General features: G+C 47.3%; 1 protein-coding gene across 2 annotated transcripts in view; it reads left to right on the plus strand.

Moving 5' to 3' along the window:
* Bicral (BICRA like chromatin remodeling complex associated protein) overlaps positions 1-17,981 on the plus strand; it is a 60,345-nt gene extending 42,364 nt beyond the window's left edge. For both annotated transcript variants that reach the window (XM_021186300.3, XM_021186299.3), the window contains exons 6-12: positions 1,412-1,517; positions 3,290-3,390; positions 5,534-5,592; positions 6,666-6,811; positions 7,770-7,864; positions 8,751-8,853; positions 14,270-17,981. In XM_021186300.3, the coding sequence (XP_021041959.1) occupies positions 1,412-1,517; positions 3,290-3,390; positions 5,534-5,592; positions 6,666-6,811; positions 7,770-7,864; positions 8,751-8,853; positions 14,270-15,051 (1,392 nt within the window). In that variant the 3' untranslated portion in view covers positions 15,052-17,981. The remainder of the gene's footprint in view (positions 1-1,411; positions 1,518-3,289; positions 3,391-5,533; positions 5,593-6,665; positions 6,812-7,769; positions 7,865-8,750; positions 8,854-14,269) is intronic.
* The last annotated feature ends 542 nt before the right edge of the window (positions 17,982-18,523 follow it).

Genomic DNA, 18,523 nt, shown 5'->3' on the forward strand with positions numbered 1-18,523 from the left:
GATCACAAATGAAAGCCTGGGAGAGAAGGTGGCTTGTGCTACAGGGAAGGAAAGCAAGTCCAGGGGACACGAGGAAGATGTTGGATAGGAAAGGTGTGTCAGGTGTGTATCCTATGGGTCCGAGATGACAGGAGCCAAGTTATGCCAGACGTGAGCCTGTGATCCCAGTACTCTGGAGGCAGAGAGGCAGGCAGATGTCGTTGAGTTTGAACCTAGCATAGAACAACCAGGGCTACATAGAAAACTTGTCTCAAAAACAGAACAACCGCCGGGCGTGGTGGCGCACGCCTTTAATCTCAGCACTCAGGAGGCAGAGGCAGGCGGATTTCTGAGTTTGAGGCCAACCTGGTCCACAGAGTGAGTTCCAAGATGGCCAAGGCTACACAGAGAAACCTTGTCTCGAAAAACCAAAAAAAAAAAAAAAAACCAACCAGTGTCCTAGGCCAGGCGTGGAGACACACCTGTCTGTAGTCCTGGCTCTCGGGAGTTGGGAGGTAGAGACCAGCTCAGGAATTTAAGATTAGCCTCAGCTACAAAGTAGTTCTGAAGCCACCATGTGCTTTGTGAGACCCTGTCTCAAAACAGACAGACAAACAAACAAACAAAAAACCCAAAAACAAAAAAGAGCCAACATGTTAACTTGCGTGTGAAATAGCAAAGACTCATGCTAGCCTTGTAGTGGTGGACATGGTGGGAAACACACGCGTGGAATCAAAACAGTGACATTAGAGCTCATGATTGGCTGCGTCTCCAGTAAGGCCACCATCTGAATTGAGCCAATTAAAGCTAGATTAGATTATATTAAATGAAGGTTTACTGGGAAGCTGGCCCCAAAGACCAAGGACCAGCAAACTCACCATGGGGAGGAGGGAAAGAAATCATGCACACTAAGAGAGCTGAGAGGAAGAGAGGGAGGACAAGGAGACTGAAGTGTCTGCATTATATAGGGAAGTGCCTCGTGGGACAGCCTGGAGCCCAGGGCTGCCTTGATATGTATGTCCTTCAAATGTGTCACTCGCTGGTGACCAAGTATCAGTGGGCCTATGGGGGCCATTCTCATTCAGACCACCACAGTTTTTAAGTGAATCAGATCCGAAGGATCTCTTGTCTTCTTTTGGCCTTTTTTATTTATTTGTTTGTTTGTTTGTTTGTTTGTTTGTTTTCGAGACCTGGCTGGGCTCGAACTCAGAAATCCGCCTGCCTCTGCCTCCGAAGTGCTGGGATTAAAGGCGTGCACAACCACACCCGGCTCTCTTTTGGCCTTTTTTGTCACCAGGTACACACATCCTACATAGTGTAGACACATAGACAAATCACTCATGCACATTAAATAAATTGGGGGGGGGGGCAGGGCAATCTCTTAAGACTTAAAACAATAAATTAACATTCCTCTTGGCTCTTTGTTCTACAGGCTCAGAAGAAGTGTTTGAACCAGACCTCCCCCATTCCCACATCCAAGACTACAGACGGCCTGAGGCCATCACAGATCCCGGGACTCTTGAGCACCACACTGCCAGGTCAGGAGACCCTATGGAAGTTCTGCAGTCCACCCTGAAGTCTGCTCGTCCTATCCTCGAGTTCCTGGAGCATGACATGGTCTTCCTGCCTCCCTGTTTGCTCAGTGTTTCTGTTTGCATCTTGCCTAATCTGATTTCTCCCCATGGTTCCTTTTCTCTGTACCCTGCCCACCCTAAGAATAGAGTGTGTTCCTATGGCTGTGGGGTGCCGTTGACTGGGGGTAGATCATTTACCATACCACTCAGAAAAATACTTCTAAAGTGTGACGGTGGTGGCGCACGCCTTTAATCCCAGCACTTGAGATGCAGGCGGATTTCTGAGTTCAAGGCCAGCCTGGTCTACAAAGTGAGTTCCAGAACAGCCAGGGCTACACAGAGAAACCCTGTCTCAAAAAAAAAAAAAAAAAAAAAAAACAAGGTTATATAGAAAATGTGCTTCTTAGAAGTGATGGGCCCTGGCTCTGCAAGGCTCACAGAACTTTGTGACCAGTCCCACACTGCTATGCGTGTGTCTGTCTGTCTTTCTGTCTGTGTGTATGTTTGGAAACCCCACTCCCCAAACTGGACACCTGTAGGCTATATCCAGTCTTAAGGCACTTACTGCCTGCTGGACTCCATTCCTACTCAGAGTACAAACAGCCTTTGGCCTAAGACCGAGTATAGCAACATTTCTTACCAGCTCAACACATAGTTTAAAACAACAACAAAATCAAACAAACACAAAACAACAACAACAACAACAGAAGCTAGAGCATCCCTTCCTGGAAGTGTATTTACAAGTATATTTTGGAGGTCTGAAGTGCTGGCAGGCTTATTGTGGGGTTCTTGGGGTCCCACTTGAGGTTTAATAATAAAGACACAGAGACATCTGTGCAGTGTAAGGCCTGTTTGCTGGGGCAGTCTCTCAGCTAGCCTCTATTATATTATTATTGTTATTATCATTATTATTATTATTTAACCCGACTTACCCAGGTCTCTCTACCTTGCCTGCCTCCCAGCTAAGTTCCACTCTGCTTCTGTCCGGTCTGCTTCTCTACCTCCTTGATCAACCCTGGCACTCTACCCCAGCCTCAGCCTTCCTCTCTTTTTTCTACAAAAGCCACATTCCTTACCCATCCCCTCTGAACCAGTCAGCAGCAGGATAACCATTTTACCATTGAGGGCTGTGTGACCTTTATGCTGCTGCTTGCTTTTTAACATGATAATCTCAGAGAAGCAAAGGAGAAATGACAATACCTAGTATCCTGCCAGAATTGACTCTGCCTGCACAGCCATTAGCAATTGAAAATACTGGGACACACCCACATTGCCATTTGATACAAAGGGGGGGGGGGGGAAGAGACAGGTTACCCAAACACTGGCTGACTTATTTCTCAGAGGCAGACAACTGAAAACTACAGGTAGCTTTTGTACATCTATTTATTACCATGGACTAAGTTGGTTCTATTTATTACCGAACCAGAGTTTAATAGTGCCTGCCTCTGCTTCCACTGCTAAGAGATCAGTTCCTCGTGCTTCCTTCCTCCCAACAGGTCTTCATCAAGAAATTCTTTCAGACTGGGTGTGGTGGTCAAGCCTTTTATCACAGAAGCAGAAGCAGGACAGGTCTCTGTAAAATCAAAGTCAGCCTGATTTACTCATCGAGAAGTTCCAGGCCAGACTGGGGTACATAATGAGACCTTGTATGGAACAAAGAGAGAGAAAAAAGAAAGAACTCCTTTTAAAACACACATGCTGGATCTGACTCCTGTCTTCTACCTTCATTCTAACAGGACAGGATTCTGGAAGCAAGATTATGCCAGCGACCTTGGGGGCCACACAGGCACAACAAGAGAACTCAGTTGGATCACCCCCGAGCCAGACAGCTGTGCAGGTAGGAAACCGCTCGTGATGATTTCTAACCAGAGTGTGCAGTCTCAGAAGGCTTCAGCGTTGGTACCTAACGCGGGGCACACAGCTAGTCTGTCTCCAAGTGCTTGCAACAGTGTGGATGCTGAAGACCTTCCCAGGGGGCCAGACCTGGTCACATCACACTTCCAGGATGTGTCTTTCTCAACTGTTCCTGACATGTTTCTGGTGCCTCATGAAGCCATCATAGATGAAGGGCTGGGATGTTGTGAAGCACTTGCCTAGTGTGGGTTTAGTACCTAGCAGTGAGTACCTACATACAACCAGTACCCTCCACATAGTAGATGGATGGATGGACGGACGGATGTGCTTACTGGATTCTGGGTTGTCCTAGCTAGCTTTATCAATCTGACACAGCTTAGAGTCATCTGAGATGGAAGCCTTATTGAGGAATTGCCTGGGAATGAGATTGGCCTGCCTATAAGAGTGGGCACGTCTATAAGAGAGCCTCTTGGTTGTCATATTTGTCAGAGGGTCCACCCCATTATGGGTGGCACCATTTTTTGTTTAAGAAAGCTAAACCTGAGCCTGCAATGGAGTGAACAAGCTAGCAAGCAGTGTTTTCTTCGCGGCCTCGGCTAGTGTCTGCCCTGACTTCCTCAGCTATGGTCTGTGACCTGAGAGTGTACGCCAGAGAAATCCTTTTCTCCCCAAACTTGCTTTTAATCAGAGGTCTTACCAAACAAGAAGAGGCCTATAACTCAGGGGTAAAGCAGTTGCCTAGACTGTACACCTTTGGGGTTGCTCCCCAAAAGTGCTGTACAGACACACACACACCTACAAACACACACACAGATCTTGGGGCTGAGGATTCTAGAGCTTTGCTTGTTATGCAGACGAAGACAGAGTACTTAAGGACAACGGCAACTTAAGGAAGGATGAGTTTGGTTCGGTTCACTGTTGGAGAGTGTGGTCTCTGGCAGGGACCAGGAGAGCAGCAGTGGGGAGCAGCTGGCAGAATTATTGTGTCTGCAGCCAGGGGACAGAAAATGGCAGTGCTCCCTCCCTCCTTCCTTGTACAGTCCTTGGGGTGGGGGTGGGGGAAGGGCTCTCGATCACTCATACAGGAGCCCAGAGGTTTGTTTCCTAGGAGGTTTTGGCTCCTCTCAAGCTGACAGTCTATAAGCGTCACAGGGTATAACTTGGTAGTTAGCCTTTGCCTGATGAGCCCAAGTCCCAGAGTTCAGTCCCCAGCACTTCACAAAGGAAAATCAGAGCAGTCACCATGTCAGAGTGGTATCTGTCCCACAAACTGTGACCAACCTGATTTACATAATGAGTTCCAGGATAGCCAGGGGTCCATAGCAAGGCAAGATTTGTTTGTTTGTTGTTTTTATGTGAGGAGCCATCCTGAATGCATGAAATCGGGCATTTCCGTAGCTGTCTGACCCACCTTTGTACTATGTAAAGTCTCAGCAGTTCACACCGCTAGCCTTAAAGAGGCAGGGAAGCCGTTTTATGTTTAGCTTTTTTTTTTAAACAGATTGTTTTGTTTTTCTTTTCAAAGATTTATTTATTTTATGTATATGAGTACACGGTAGCTGTCTTGAGACACATCAGAAGAGGGAATCAAGATCCCATTAAAGATGGTCCTGAGCCACCATGTGGTTGCTGGGAATTGAACTCAGGACCTCTGGAAGAGCAGTCAGTCAGTGCTCTTAACTGATGAGCCATCTCTCCAGTCCTATGTTTAGCTTTTTGGGGTTTTTTGTTTGTTTGGTTTTGTTTTTTTTTGTTTGTTTGTTTGTTTGTTTGTTTTTTGGTTTTTTGAGACTGGGTTTCTCTGTGTAGCCCTGGCTGTTCTGGAACTCACTCTGTAGACCAGGCTGGCCTCGAACTCAGAAATCTGCCTGCCTCTGCCTCCTATGTGCTGGGCTACAGAAAGAAACTCTGTCTTTGAAAAACAAAAACTAGAGTTGCTATCCAGCTTTCTGTAGACATAACTCTGGTACTCTTTGTTACAAGGGAGCTGTCTGTGCTTGCTGGGCTCTGTCTTCAGTGGGTTGCATTTTAAAGTCCTTGTTGACAGATAATAGGAAAAACTTGGAACACAGTAACCTTTATCTATAAGTATACTTTGTGACTTTCTTCCTGTCTTTTATCATTAGGTGGATAGTCATCCAGGACAGAAAAGGCCTGCTGCCAAACAGCTGACTAAAGGAGCTTTGTAAGTTCTGTTTCAATTCTTGTTTTCTCAGAGTGCTGCAAGGCCTTTGTAGTCACTAAACATACCACATATCTCAGTTACAGTGGCTGAGTTTCTTAGCCTTTTCAAAAATGTACTGCGAATGACAGACCAGCCAGGGCTACAACTTTTTTTTTTTTTTAAGGAGTTTGAGAGCTGGGGCAATGGCTTAGTTGGGAAAGTTCAGACTGGAGTTCAATCTCTGACCCACGTAAAGCAAGCCATACACAGCAGCCAGCTCTTCTAAGCCCAGACTGGGCCCAGCAAGTGAAAGCAGCTTGCCACCAAACACTAAGCCTGGTGGCCAGAGATGGGTCAGGTTCTGCAGCCCACAGGGTGGGAGGGAAGAACTGAGTCTTCCGGGCCGTCCTCTGACCTCCATAGGTGCCCGGGCGCTGGTACTTTGGTACTTACACATACTCACACAGGAAAAGAGGCAGGGCTGTTGATTTACTTTGGAAACCTTTTCCTACAGTTTGCTTTCATCAGGACCTGTAAATAGATCAGATAAAGTACACTGTTGTTTTGTTCTTGAAGAGAATGCCCCCTGTCTCTTGAGACAGAAAAACCACTTGTATATGGACTGTTATTGGCAGGAGTGTTGCTAGCCAGTGGTCAGCCATTGCTGTGGTCTCTCTGAACACCCACACTGAGGCCTGATGGGAAAACTACAGGTTTTTTGTTTGTTTGTTTGTTTGTTCGTTTGTTTTTTGGGTTGGGTTTTTTTGTTTGTTTGTTTTGTTTTCAAGACAGGGTTTCTCTGTATAGCCCTGGCTGTCCTGGAACTCACTCTGTAGACCAGGCTGGCCTCGCTCGAACTCAGAAATGCTCCTGGCCTGCCTCTGCCTCCCAAGTGCTGGGATCAAAGGCGTGTGCCACCACGCCCGGCTGAAAACTATGTTTTTGAGGTCAGGGTCATAGCCCAACAATATACAGAATAAGATTGTGGAGAATGCTGTTGGTTGTCCTGTAGAACTGTACTGTAGTTAACTCGCCTTTGGACTCATTGGCTTCCTAATGTGGTCTTAGCTGAACACTCACTCTCCCTCTTAAAGCATCCTCCAGCAGTTACAGAGGGACCAAGCCCATGCTGTGACACCCGACAAAAGCCAGTTCCGGTCACTAAATGACACGGTGCAGAGACTGCTCTCCTACCACGTGTGCCAGGGCTCCATGCCCACGGAGGAAGACCTGAGGCAAGGTGAGCAGCCACAGCCCAAAAGAACAGTGCAGCACCCTGACTGGGAGACACACAGCTGTTCTTATCATAGGCATAACTCGCTTTCTCAGTACCCCCAGCCCATGAGGAAGATAGGACCTGTTCTTAATAATCCATGAATGGCTTCTCCAAATGCCATTCCTGGCTGGCACAGGGGCAGCAGTGACTGGGAGGTGCTGTTGAGGCTGCTGACTATAAGTTGTATGGCTTTGTACCAGGGACTTTGCAGTGCAAATGATCTCCACACTAGTTGTCGCACAAGTTAGCTCTCTGAGGCTCCCAAGCAAGTCTAAGTCATTGGCTGAATGCCTTAGGACATCAGTTTTAGGAAGGTTAGGAACTTCTGAGAATCCCACACACCCGATGCCTGGCCCTGCTCTCTGTCACTAAGTCCAACAGTAGAGCTCTGGTGTTACCCCACTTTCCCTCCTGCCTTCCAGGCTCTCCATCCTCCACTGCCATGATCTTGATCCTCCCAGAGCCTCTGATCTCCCCACATGCTGGGGCTTCCTGGGAGGGCTGGCGAGTGGCTTCCAGAGTCAACTGCAAGTATCTTTAAAGACTCTAGGAAGGGTGGGGAGATGTGACATTTCTTAGACAATCTTTCCTGCTTCAGCTCTTCCTGCCACCTGCTTCTGTGAAGGGACAGAGGCTTGGGGAGCTAGCCTGTCAGCCAGAAAGTGGAGTCCATTGCTCTTCCTTCCTGGCCCGCCTATAGCAGCTGTCAGTAATCCACTGTTGGGTTTCTAGGCTGTGTTAGAGGAAGTTCTATTACCACACAGGGACCCCGGGTCTCTGCAGGATCTTAAGCAGAGGGAAGCTTGCTGCAGATCGGCTGTTGGGAGGAGTTCCTGTCAGGCTCACGAACAGAGGCCCTCAGTCTATGGATGATTTTCTTACTGTTTTCTCCCTGTTTGTTTGTTTGTTTGTTTGTTTTAAGTGGACAATGAATTTGAAGAAGTCGCCACTCAGCTCCTCAAAAGAACCCAAGCTATGCTGAACAAATACAGATTCCTGCTCCTAGAAGATGCCATGGTAAAGTGTCCTCTAGCATGGCTGCTTGCAGTTCAGCCAGCCCTAAGGCACAGCAAAAGAAAGGCTCAAGGACTTCACAGGACTTCCCACCAGGGCAGAGTTTATACAGCCGAAGTGTTTAAGGTTGAAGGGAAACTCCACACTTAGCAATTGCTGGGAGGGACAGTGGCAAATGTCAGCTACAGCCATTTCTGATAGAGAATTTCTGAGACTACCTTGGTAGGCATGGTGGCACACTCTTTTTTTTTTTTTTGGTTTTTCCAAACAGGGTTTCTCTGTGTAGCCCTGGCTGTCCTGGAACTCACTTTGTAGACCAGGCTGGCCTTGAACTCAGAAATCCACCTGCCTCTGCCTCCCGAGTGCTGGGATTAAAGGCGTGGGCCACCACGCCCGGCTGGTGGCACACTCTTTTAATCCCAGCCCACGGGAGGCAGAGGCAGGTGGATCTCTGTGAATTCAAGGGTAGCCAGGATTCTGTAGTGAAGCCCTGTCTCTAAAAATGAGCTCTAATTTTTTTTAAAGATTTATTTTATATAAAAGAATACACTGTCACTGTCTTCAGACACACCAGAAGAGGGCATCGGATCCCATTACAGATGGCTGTGAGCTCTATTATTTGCGAAGAGGCTACTTACAGCTGGCCATGGCTGCCAATGCTTATAATCCCAGCATAATCAGGAAGGGTGATTGTCCATGAGACTTTGTTGTAAAATTAGCAGCAAATGTAATAGCATCCTGTGTGTATAGCACACGTGTGTGTAGCAAGGAGCTCAAGAGCATCTAGGCAGCAAGCTCTCACCTACCCCAGCTTCCTTCAGTACCCAAGCCCAGAGGTTTGAATGACACTGTCAACGCTTCTGAAGTGACTGGCCTCTCTCCTTTTCAGAGGATCAACCCCTCTGCAGAGATGGTGATGATTGACAGGATGTTCAACCAGGAGGAAAGAGCTTCCCTGTCGAGGGACAAGCGTCTGGCACTCGTAGATCCTGGTAAGAGTCATAAGGGTGCAGGAAGAGTATGGGTAGGCTGTGACAGTTTTCCCAGCAGTGTGGCTACTGGGAAGTTGTGTGAACCACAATCTTTGGTGAGTCCAACAGGCAGATCGGGAATTCTGGGAAGGAAAAACTGACACAGTTGAGAGGGGTGTGTGGGTATACCAAGACTGACTGACTGGTCTACAAGATCCAAACTGGAGTTTGCATTACGTTGAGGCCCTGGTTTTCCCCATTAAACTTCAAATCCTGGAAAACTAAATTGAGCCAGGGGTTTCTCAGTGTATTTGGAAAGGCCCTTGTTGTCTGCAGGCTGCAGTTAGAAGGCATCCGTGCAGCATGGTCCCCAATTATGAGCAGAGGACTTTTCCCTCGGCCAACCAGGGTCCCACCCCCTGCGAGCTTTTCAGTTTTCCCTATCGACAACGGGCTCTGAGCCCGGCTGACCTGGTGCTCTTGTGTAGGCCAGGATGTCCTTAAACTACACAGCCTGTCTCTGCCTCCCAAGTGCTGAGGTGAAAGGTGTGAGCACTCAGATCCAAATCTACCCCTTTAAAATATTTTTAAAAATTTTTTTCTATTTCATTTTTTAAAGATATGTTTATCAAAAGATATGAGTACACTGTCACTATCTTCAGACACACCAGAAGAGGGCGTCAGATCTCATTACAGATGGTTGTGAGTCACCATGTGGTTGCTCGAATTTGAACTCAGGACCTCTGGAAGAGCAGTCAGTGCTCTTAACCGCCAAGCTGTCTCTCCATCCCCTCCTGTTTCCTAAGATTTCCTTTTTAAATTATGTGTGTATGGCAGGTAGCACATGTGAATGCAAGTGGGGGTGCCTTCCGGGACCAGAAAGGTGCTGGTCCTTCTGGGGCTGGAGTTAAAGACAGCTGGAACCCTCCTGAAACGACAGCAGGGAGCCAGACTCAGGAGCAGTGCACACACTTACCTGCTAAGCCATCTCTCAGACCCTTAATTGTTAATTGTGTTTGTGTGTGTGTTGGGGATGGGGGATATGCACTGAGTTCAGGTGCCTGTGGAAGCTGGATGTATTGGATTCCCTGGAAAAGGAGTCGCAGGCAGTTGCGAGCCACAGAACATGGGTACTGAGAAATGAACACAGGTACCGTGGAACAGTACGTGGTCTTTCTTTTTTTTTTTTTTTTTTTAAAGATTTATTTATTTATTATATGTAAGTACACTGTAGCTGTCTTCAGACACTCCAGAAGAGGGCGCCAGATCTCGTTACGGATGGTTGTGAGCCACCATGTGGATGCTGGGATTTGAACTCTGGACCTTTGGAAGAGCAGTCGGGTGCTCTTACCCATTGAGCCATCTCACCAGCCCCAGTACGTGGTCTTAACTGCTGAGCCATCTCTGCAGCCCACTCCTCTCTTTAAAGGCAGTGTCACTAATATGTAGTCCTGGCTGGAATGATCTCAGACTCCCAGCAACAAAAAGATTGCAAATTAAAAGCCACATTGGACTATGAATAAAACCTTGTTTCAAACAAAAAATACTGAGATAGGAAGGGACCAGAGGGGGAGTGTAGTGGATCAGGCTTACTGTGAGCAAGTACAGCAATACACAGTTAAGAAGTGGTGAGATGGCTCAGCTGGTAAGAGCACTCTCCGAAGGTCCTGAGTTCAAATTCCAGCAACCACATGATGGCTCACAACCACCTGTAATGAGATCTGATGCCCACTTCTGGCGAGTCTGGAGACATCTATCGTGTACTTACATATAATAAATAAATAAATAAATAAATCTTTTTTTAAAAGAAAGAAATGTTATAACAAATCTCATGATTTAAATATTAATCTCAAAATTAATTAAAAATAAAAAAGCTGGGGTTAGGTATCTGACTTAGTGGTAAACACATAAAAGTACCACACGTTACCTTTAGTCTCCTGGACACATACACAGAAACAAAATGGCATATACTAACTATTCAGGAGATTGACAAGTGAGACAGGGTTTCATGTAACCCAGGCTGGCCTGGACCTGTCAGCCTTCCTGTCTGTATCTCCACATGCTAGGGTTACAGGCATGCTGACCACCACACTTGGCTCAGAAACATTTTCTAAAAGAGAGCTGGGTGTGGTGTCTAATGTTTTTAATCCCAGCACTCTGGAGGCAGAGGCAGGCGGATTTCTGAGTTCGAGTCCAGCCTGGTCTACAAAGTGAGTTCCAAGACAGCCAGGACTACACAGAGAAACCCTGTCTCGAAAAAAACAAAAACACCAATGTGTGTATATTATTGTGAAGGCCTGCATGTGGCGTGTGTAGGTAGACATACACATGGCACAGCATCTGTGTGGAGGTCAGAGAACAACGTGTGGAAGTCAGTTCATAGCTCTCCCTGGAATCTTGGGCTGTCAGGTGTGTGCAGCCAAGGCTTCCACTGGCCTGAGCCCTAGCACGTGGTCCTGCCTTGCTCAGGTATATGTACTGCCCAGGTTGATCTCAAGTTCATGTGCCTAAAGTGATCCTCCTGCCTCAGTCCCTGAGTAGCAAATACCACAGCAGTCCATGGAATGTAAGTCTCACCTGGATTTGTTTATGCCATCTATAAAAATGGTTTTAGAGCTCCTGTGCTAGGTAGGATTTGACATTCTGAGTTGTTTTACATTGCATCCTAGCTTTTTTTTTAAAAAAAAAAAAAGAAAAGATTTATTTATTTAATTAATGTATATGAGTACACTGTAGCTGTACAGATGGTTGTGAGCCTTCATGTGGTTGCTGGAAATTGAATTTAGGACCTCTGCTCGCTCCATTCAACCCTGCTAGCTCTGGTCTGCCCCACTCCCTGCTCACTTGGGCCCAAAGCTTTTTTTATTATTATACATAAGTACACTGTAGCTGTCTTCATACACACCAGAGGAGGGCGTCAGATCTCATTAAGGGTGGTTGTGAGCCACCATGTGGTTGCTGGGATTTGAACTCAGGACCTTCGGAAGAGCAGTCAGTGCTTTTAACCATTGAGCCATCTCACCAGCCTGCTTTTTTTTTTTTTTTTTTTTTTTTAATTTAAAAAATGTGTGGGTGAGAGAGAAAGGAAAGGTGTGAGCGTACAGAGTATACATGTGCACGTCAGAAGACAGCTTGTGGAAGCTGTTCTCTCTTGCAAACTTACGGTCATCAGACGGGCCGGCAAGCTCCTCAAGTCACTGGCTGTTTAAGATATATGTATAGATTGTAGATTTACATATACACATTGTGTGTGTGTGTATATATGTGTGTGTGTATGCGACATGTATGGGGGTGTCCTCAGAGACCAAAACAAAAAGAGAGCTTTGGATTCCTTAGAATTTGAGTCCACAGGCACACTCTCAGCTGCTGTGAACTCAGGTCCTTTGGTAGAGCATCAAGCACTGGTGGCCTTTGAGCCACCTCTCCAGCCCCTGGAGTTTGTATCTTGCTGTGATCCCAGTAGTGTCTGAGTGCATTTGCTCCATACTGAAGCGGGCTCATCCCCTGTGGCCGCACTGCTGCCTTCCTTTGCTGTAGTCTCCTTTCTCCAACACCTAGTCTTCTTTTTTGTTCTATTTGTTTGTTTTTAGGATTTTTGTTTGTTTTTTTGAGACAGGGTTTCTCTGTATAGTCCTGGCTGTCCTAAAACTCACTCTGTAGACCAGGCTGGCCTCTAATTCAGAGATCCACCTGCCTCTGCCTCCCAAGTGGGGATTAAAGGTGTGTGCTACCACCACCTGACTTTGTCTTTTTTTAATATTTTTAAACTTTTATGTATATGGTTGTTTTGCCCACATATACATGCCTGATGCTCAAAGAGCCCATATCTCCTTTTTTTTGGGGGGGGGGGTTGTTTGTTTGTTTGTTTTTCCAAGACAGGGTTTCTCTGTATTGCCCTGGCTGTCCTGGAACTCACTCTGTTGACCAGGCTGGCCTCGAACTCAGAAATCCGCCTACCTCTGCCTCCCGAGTACTGGGATTAAAGGCATGCGCCACAGATCTCCTTGAACTGGAGTTACAGGTGGTCATGAGCCGCTTCGTGAATGCTGGGGCCCGCACAACATCCTCTGCAAAAAGCAGCCGGTGCTCCTGACGGCTTCAGGGTCTCTTTGTCCCCAGTTGTGATGTCATTTTGGTTGTTAAGATAAAGCTTCACTCTGAAGCCCAGGCTATGCCAGAATTCATGATTTTGAACTGGTATTGAACTCAGGGTAATTACCCGCGTCAGGACCAGGGTTACAGGCAGGAGCCCTAGGCCTAGCTGTTCTTTTCTGACAGTTTAACATTAAGGATCCATTTAGGCCTGCCTTGGCTAAGGCGTTTATAAATACACTGTGTGGACTGAGAGGAATGGAGAAGTCTGGAAGGAACACTGGGTATGGACCAGGAGCCTCACAGAAGGCCAATGTTAGAGGATCTGTTTCTAGCCCTTTTCTGAGGAACTGAAATCTCTGTCTTTGGTAAAGTAGCTTGTGATGACTCTGTCAGTTTGTCATGTCTTGCATGAGGAGAGCCTGGATACCAGTGTCAACTAGATGGCATCCTCTTTTTCCATCTTAGCCTCCATCCCTGTAGCTCAGGATCAGAGGTGTGATGGGTGCTCTGTGCATCCCGTCTAGTTTTCTAGATGAAGCCAGCTTTTCCTTTTTCCCTTCATGGAAGCCGCTGTGGTCTCTACCTCAGCTCCTCACAAATGCTTCTGGAACCTGGCAAAGCCCAACTCTTCACTCAGACATAGCTCCTCTGCACCCTTCTGTCCTTCCAGGCAGCTAACGTGTGTGCCTTTTTGCCATTTGCTTTATGTTCTGGGAGAAGTGGTGTGGTTCTCACACCTGTCTGTTAACTCTATCACCCAGAGACAGGTTGTCCCCTTTGCCACAAAGTCCACTGCTCTCAGGAAGGAAGCAGGTTGAAGCTGGAACTTTTATTTTCAGAGCAGTTAGTTCCCAAAAGAAACACTGGGGAGAGCCGGGCGTGGTGGCGCACGCCTTTAATCCCAGCACTCGGGAGGCAGAGGCAGGCGGATTTCTGAGTTCGAGGCCAGCCTGGTCTACAAAGTGAGTTCCAGGACAGCCAGGGCTATACAGAAAAACCCTGTCTCGAAAAACCAAAAAAAAAAAAAAAAAAAAAAAAAAAAAAGAAACACTGGGGAGTAGGCTTGTAACTCACTTGGTAGGGTACCTCCTCTGCATACAGCTTCCTGTGTGGAAGCTGGCCCTGGAACCTGGGCTACTTGAAGAAGATTCTCCTTTCTTAAGTTGTCTCTGAGAGTTTCTGAGGGAAGGGTCAAGAGTGGAGTGGGCGGGAAGATGAGCAGAAGAGGGCAAGGGGCGGGGCTAGCTAGGACTGCAGGGTTGCCTTTGTGCCTGCCTTATCGAGAGGCTTTGCCCTGTGCTAGTCCTCTGACCGCTAAAGTTCTTTCTGATCTCCTTTCCAGAGGGTTTTCAGGCCGATTTCTGTTGTTCCTTCAAACTTGACGAAGCTGCACCTGAGACCCCGCTTGACAGGAGTGACCAGCATCGCAGCAAAACCAGCTCGCTCCATCAGGTGCCCAGGGCCCAAAGCAGAGACCGAGCCAAGCCAGGCATGGCAGAAGCAACGAATCATGACCAGTTTCATCTAGTGCCTAACCACATCGTGGTCTCTGCAGAGGGAAACATTTCTAAAAAGTCAGAAGGCCACAGCAGAACACTGAAATTTGACAGAGGGGTCTTAGGCCAATACCGGGGTCCGCCTGAGGACAAGGGCGGCCGGAGGGACCCTGCCAAGGTCAGCAGGTGCTCTCCGGGCCCCGAGGGCCACCGCAAGAGCTTGCCCAGGCCAGATCATGGCTCTGAGAGCAAGCTCCCCGGCGTCCTGGCCAGCTCGCACATGGAGATGCCCTGCCTCGACTCCTTCCAGGACAAAGCGCTGAGGAATTCCCCAAAGAATGAGGTTTTACACACAGACATCATGAAAGGGTCGGGTGAGCCCCAGCCAGATCTCCAGCTCGCCAAGAGCTTAGAGAAAACCTTTAAGAACATCCTGGAACTCAAGAACGCGGGGCGGCCGCAAAGCGACCCTACGGCCAGCGGCGCGGCGGACCTGGACTTCCCCAGCTTTTCTCCAATGGCTTCGCAGGAAAACTGCCTAGAAAAATTCATCCCGGACCACAGTGAAGGCGTTGTAGAAACGGACTCCATTTTAGAAGCAGCTGTAAATAGTATTCTAGAGTGTTAATAGCAGCCGTCCTCCTCCAGACCCTGCCCCGGACCAGTTACACTCTCTCCCAGCAAAGCAAATGGAAACGGCTCCCGTCTGTCTCCAGCCTGCTTGGTCCTCCATCACAGGTTATCCTTTCTAATCTCACCCTGTTCTTTTGAAGAGCAATACATGTCGTCATGGCTGCGGGGAGACCCCTCAGTACACCCACCTCTCTCTAGAAAGCAGTCCGATAGGCCCTCCACATTTCAAGTGTTATGAAAGTGCTTACGGCCATTGTTGTTCGTTAATTTGTTTTGTGGTTTGTTTCTTAGCACTGTCGCTCGAGACCACAGTACACTTGGCCCTGGGTAAAATTTTGACAATCATAAGTCATTTCAAAAGAACAGACTTATTAAAGAAAAATCAAACAGGACTGATAGAAGCCACTTTTTAAAAGACTTTCTCACTGCAGCTCCAAAGTAGAGGTTTGGTTTGGTTCTGTTCCGGGGGAGAGGGTATTTGCGTAGGGAAGATTCTCCCTGACCAGCCCTCTGAGCGGTGGGTAGCCGGTGCTCTACCTGGAAGCCCACCGCCCTGGCTAAGACGCCAGGAGCACAGCCACAGAGCATCCTCCTGACACCCAGTGCTGTGCGTTGCTGCAGAAGCAAAGCCTTGTGTTTGTCTTCAGCACATTCGCGCTGAATTCTATCTGAGGATGTTCTGGTCTTAGCCCCAGGTGTACGCCTTGAGACTCTCACAGGCTCACTAGGGAACAGTGGAAGTCAGTTGTAAAGCAGCGAGTTGGGGAGGCACCGGGGTCTCCATGTATTCCATCGACTTCAAAGAGTTTTGCATTTTATAATTGGGTGAAGTCAACATAACCTATGTTCTTTATTGTCACTGAATTCTGCTCCATTGTGTCCCCTCTCCCTCAGCCCTTAGCCAAGCATCAAAAGGCTTTCACGTGAAAACTGTGTTGTACTCTTTCAGTTGAGGCTTTTGAACGGGACTCTGGCCTTGTTCCAGAGAATAGTAGGCAACAGTGTATCAGTCATTCCCAAACACAGTAAACCAAAGGTCACAACCAGCAGGCCACTGAAGGAAGGAACCCAGGCAGGAGACAGGGGGCCATGTCCTGGCCCTGGCCCCGCCCCTGCTGTGTGTGGTCCAGTACACCATAGCAAGCGAGCCTTCCTCTTTATTATTTATGTTCCTTTCCAGGAGTGGCCCTCATCCTTCCCTCTGTGCCGGCCTGCACCAGGGCGTCTTCTGTTGCTACTTGCTTTCTTCCTGTGTAGTCATGGCCCACAGTGCTGTGTCTGCAACCCTCCTCCCACCGTCTCCATCAACCTCTGGGATCCAGAGGTAGCTTTGATGCCTGTGAGGGCTTCCTCCCTCTGTTCATCCCCAGGCTGTGTAAATGCATCCGTTGATCTCCTCCACTTCATTATACCCCCAAAATGGAGTTGTCCCTATGGTCATCATGTAGAGTGTTTCTTTTCCAGATTGGCCTGCAATGGAAAGGAAGGCTTTTGATTTTGATTTTTATCTTTTTTTTTTCACATAACACAGCAACAATCTAGGCATGGTGGCATACACCTGTAATCCCAACAGTCAGGTGACAAAGCAGGAGAGTCACTATTTCAAGGCCAGCTTAGGCTATAACACACCCCTGCCTCAAACACAGAAAGAGAGAAATTTGAGCAATAGCAGACTGTGTGGGCCTTTTTTACCCCTCTGTCCACTACACAAGAAAACTCTGTGAGACAGCCAGTCTTTGAGAGCGATGGACCTTCTCCCGCCCACAGCCCAGCCAAGCAAACTAGAAGAGTCTGGGCTGTCTTAGAGTCGTCCTTTTCTTCCTTCTCTGTGCCAATGTCCAAGTTACTGACTTCCTTCCTGTACATTAGAAAAATGAGTTGTTTACCAGTTAGACCTCTGTCTGGGCTGCCCTGATCTCTCTGTCACAGGCTCTTCTCATAGCCTCATGGTTACCATTCAAGATGGCCCCTGGATGCCTGCAGCACATGCTACTAATGAATTACTTTAATTATTGCAAATCAGTGGAATTCTCAAGAGACAAGAAAGTCTCGTGTATATTTGTTATCTCTTCCCTCCCTCCCCAGCCCCCGACCCGGGCCCTCGTTTTCTCTCCTGTGTGTCAGATTACAGGGCTTCTCACGACATTAGTCCCACACAAGGAGAGCCTACTGTACCAAAATGAAACTTGTAAATTTTTGTGTCCTTGTATGTAAGTTTACTTTTTATGGAGGAAAGACTCTAGATAATGACAAATGAAGATTACAAAGTGTATTTTACTCCTGTGATTAGGTTACACCACATGGGTCATAACTCACTCCCGAGCCCCCACTGCTGAAGGGAAGCGCTCTGCCTCAGTGGCCAACGTTGGTGGTTCAGGGTCATTAGTCAGTTGAGTTCTAGAATGCGTGCTCAGTAACAAAAAAAAATCACTTTTTCTTCCCTTTGTTTTTAATCCGTTTGTTGTTGTGGAAAAGTATGAATTTGTTATTACGCATTGATTTTCTGTGTCCTTAAGTACTGCCTAAAGATGAAGCAAATTTTGAACTGGCAATTACGATAAGGAAATCCTTTAGCTCTGGAGACTTTAGTAGACTCTGTTAGATTAAGGAGGCCTCACAGGCTGGCCGGCTCCAAGGACGGTCACTCACTGTCAGTGTGGTGTGGGCTTTATTTGCTTAAATACCTTCATTTGTATAGTATGTCTCACTTGAAATTGCTTTGTATACATTTTGTAAAAATATTTATAAAATGTTTTGTAAAAAAAAAAAAAAGTATAACAAATTGCAGTTTATTTTGTTATGTTGGATAAATACTGTTAAACCAGTCAGTACCTATATTGTTAATCCATGGTTAGGGTATGTTCAGTTGGAGATTACAAAATGAAACAACCATTGCAATACAGCCAAAGATTTGGGAAAACCTGTCACTGTGATTGTCTTGATTTTGCAACTAGCAATGGTTCCCGTCCCCAGAAGAAGTGGGTAAGCAGTCAGTGGGAATTCTCTGTAGATGTATTTAACATGGTCAAAAAGTTACCAAAGTTTTAAACAAAAACAAAGCCTTCCTGAACAGACTCTGTGATGCCACTGGGATTGAGTCCCACCGTCCCTTCCTGAACTAAGGACCCAGGTGCCAGCAGGGAGGGAGACCCCACATGGGACATGTCGGAGACTAGACTTCACTCAGCAAACTCCATCTAATCTGTAACTGTGGGAAAGCTGGTCAGGTGAGATCCTGTCTCCCCAATGAAGGTAACTTTTTTTTTTTGTTTTGTTTTTCAAGACAGGGTTTCTCTGTGTAGCCCTGGCTGTCCTGGAACTCACTTTGTAGACCAGGCTGGCCTCGAACTCAGAAATCCTCCTGCCTCTGCCTCCCGAGTGCTGGGATTAAAGGCGTGCACCACCACGCCCGGCTCCATCACCTTTCTCTTTGGTTCCCATAGTAACCAGATTGTAGTCAGAACACA

The sequence above is a fragment of the Mus caroli genome, unplaced genomic scaffold, assembly GCF_978045245.1.
Source record: "Mus caroli unplaced genomic scaffold, Mus_caroli_1 scaffold_18, whole genome shotgun sequence".
Taxonomy (NCBI): Eukaryota; Metazoa; Chordata; class Mammalia; order Rodentia; family Muridae; genus Mus; species Mus caroli.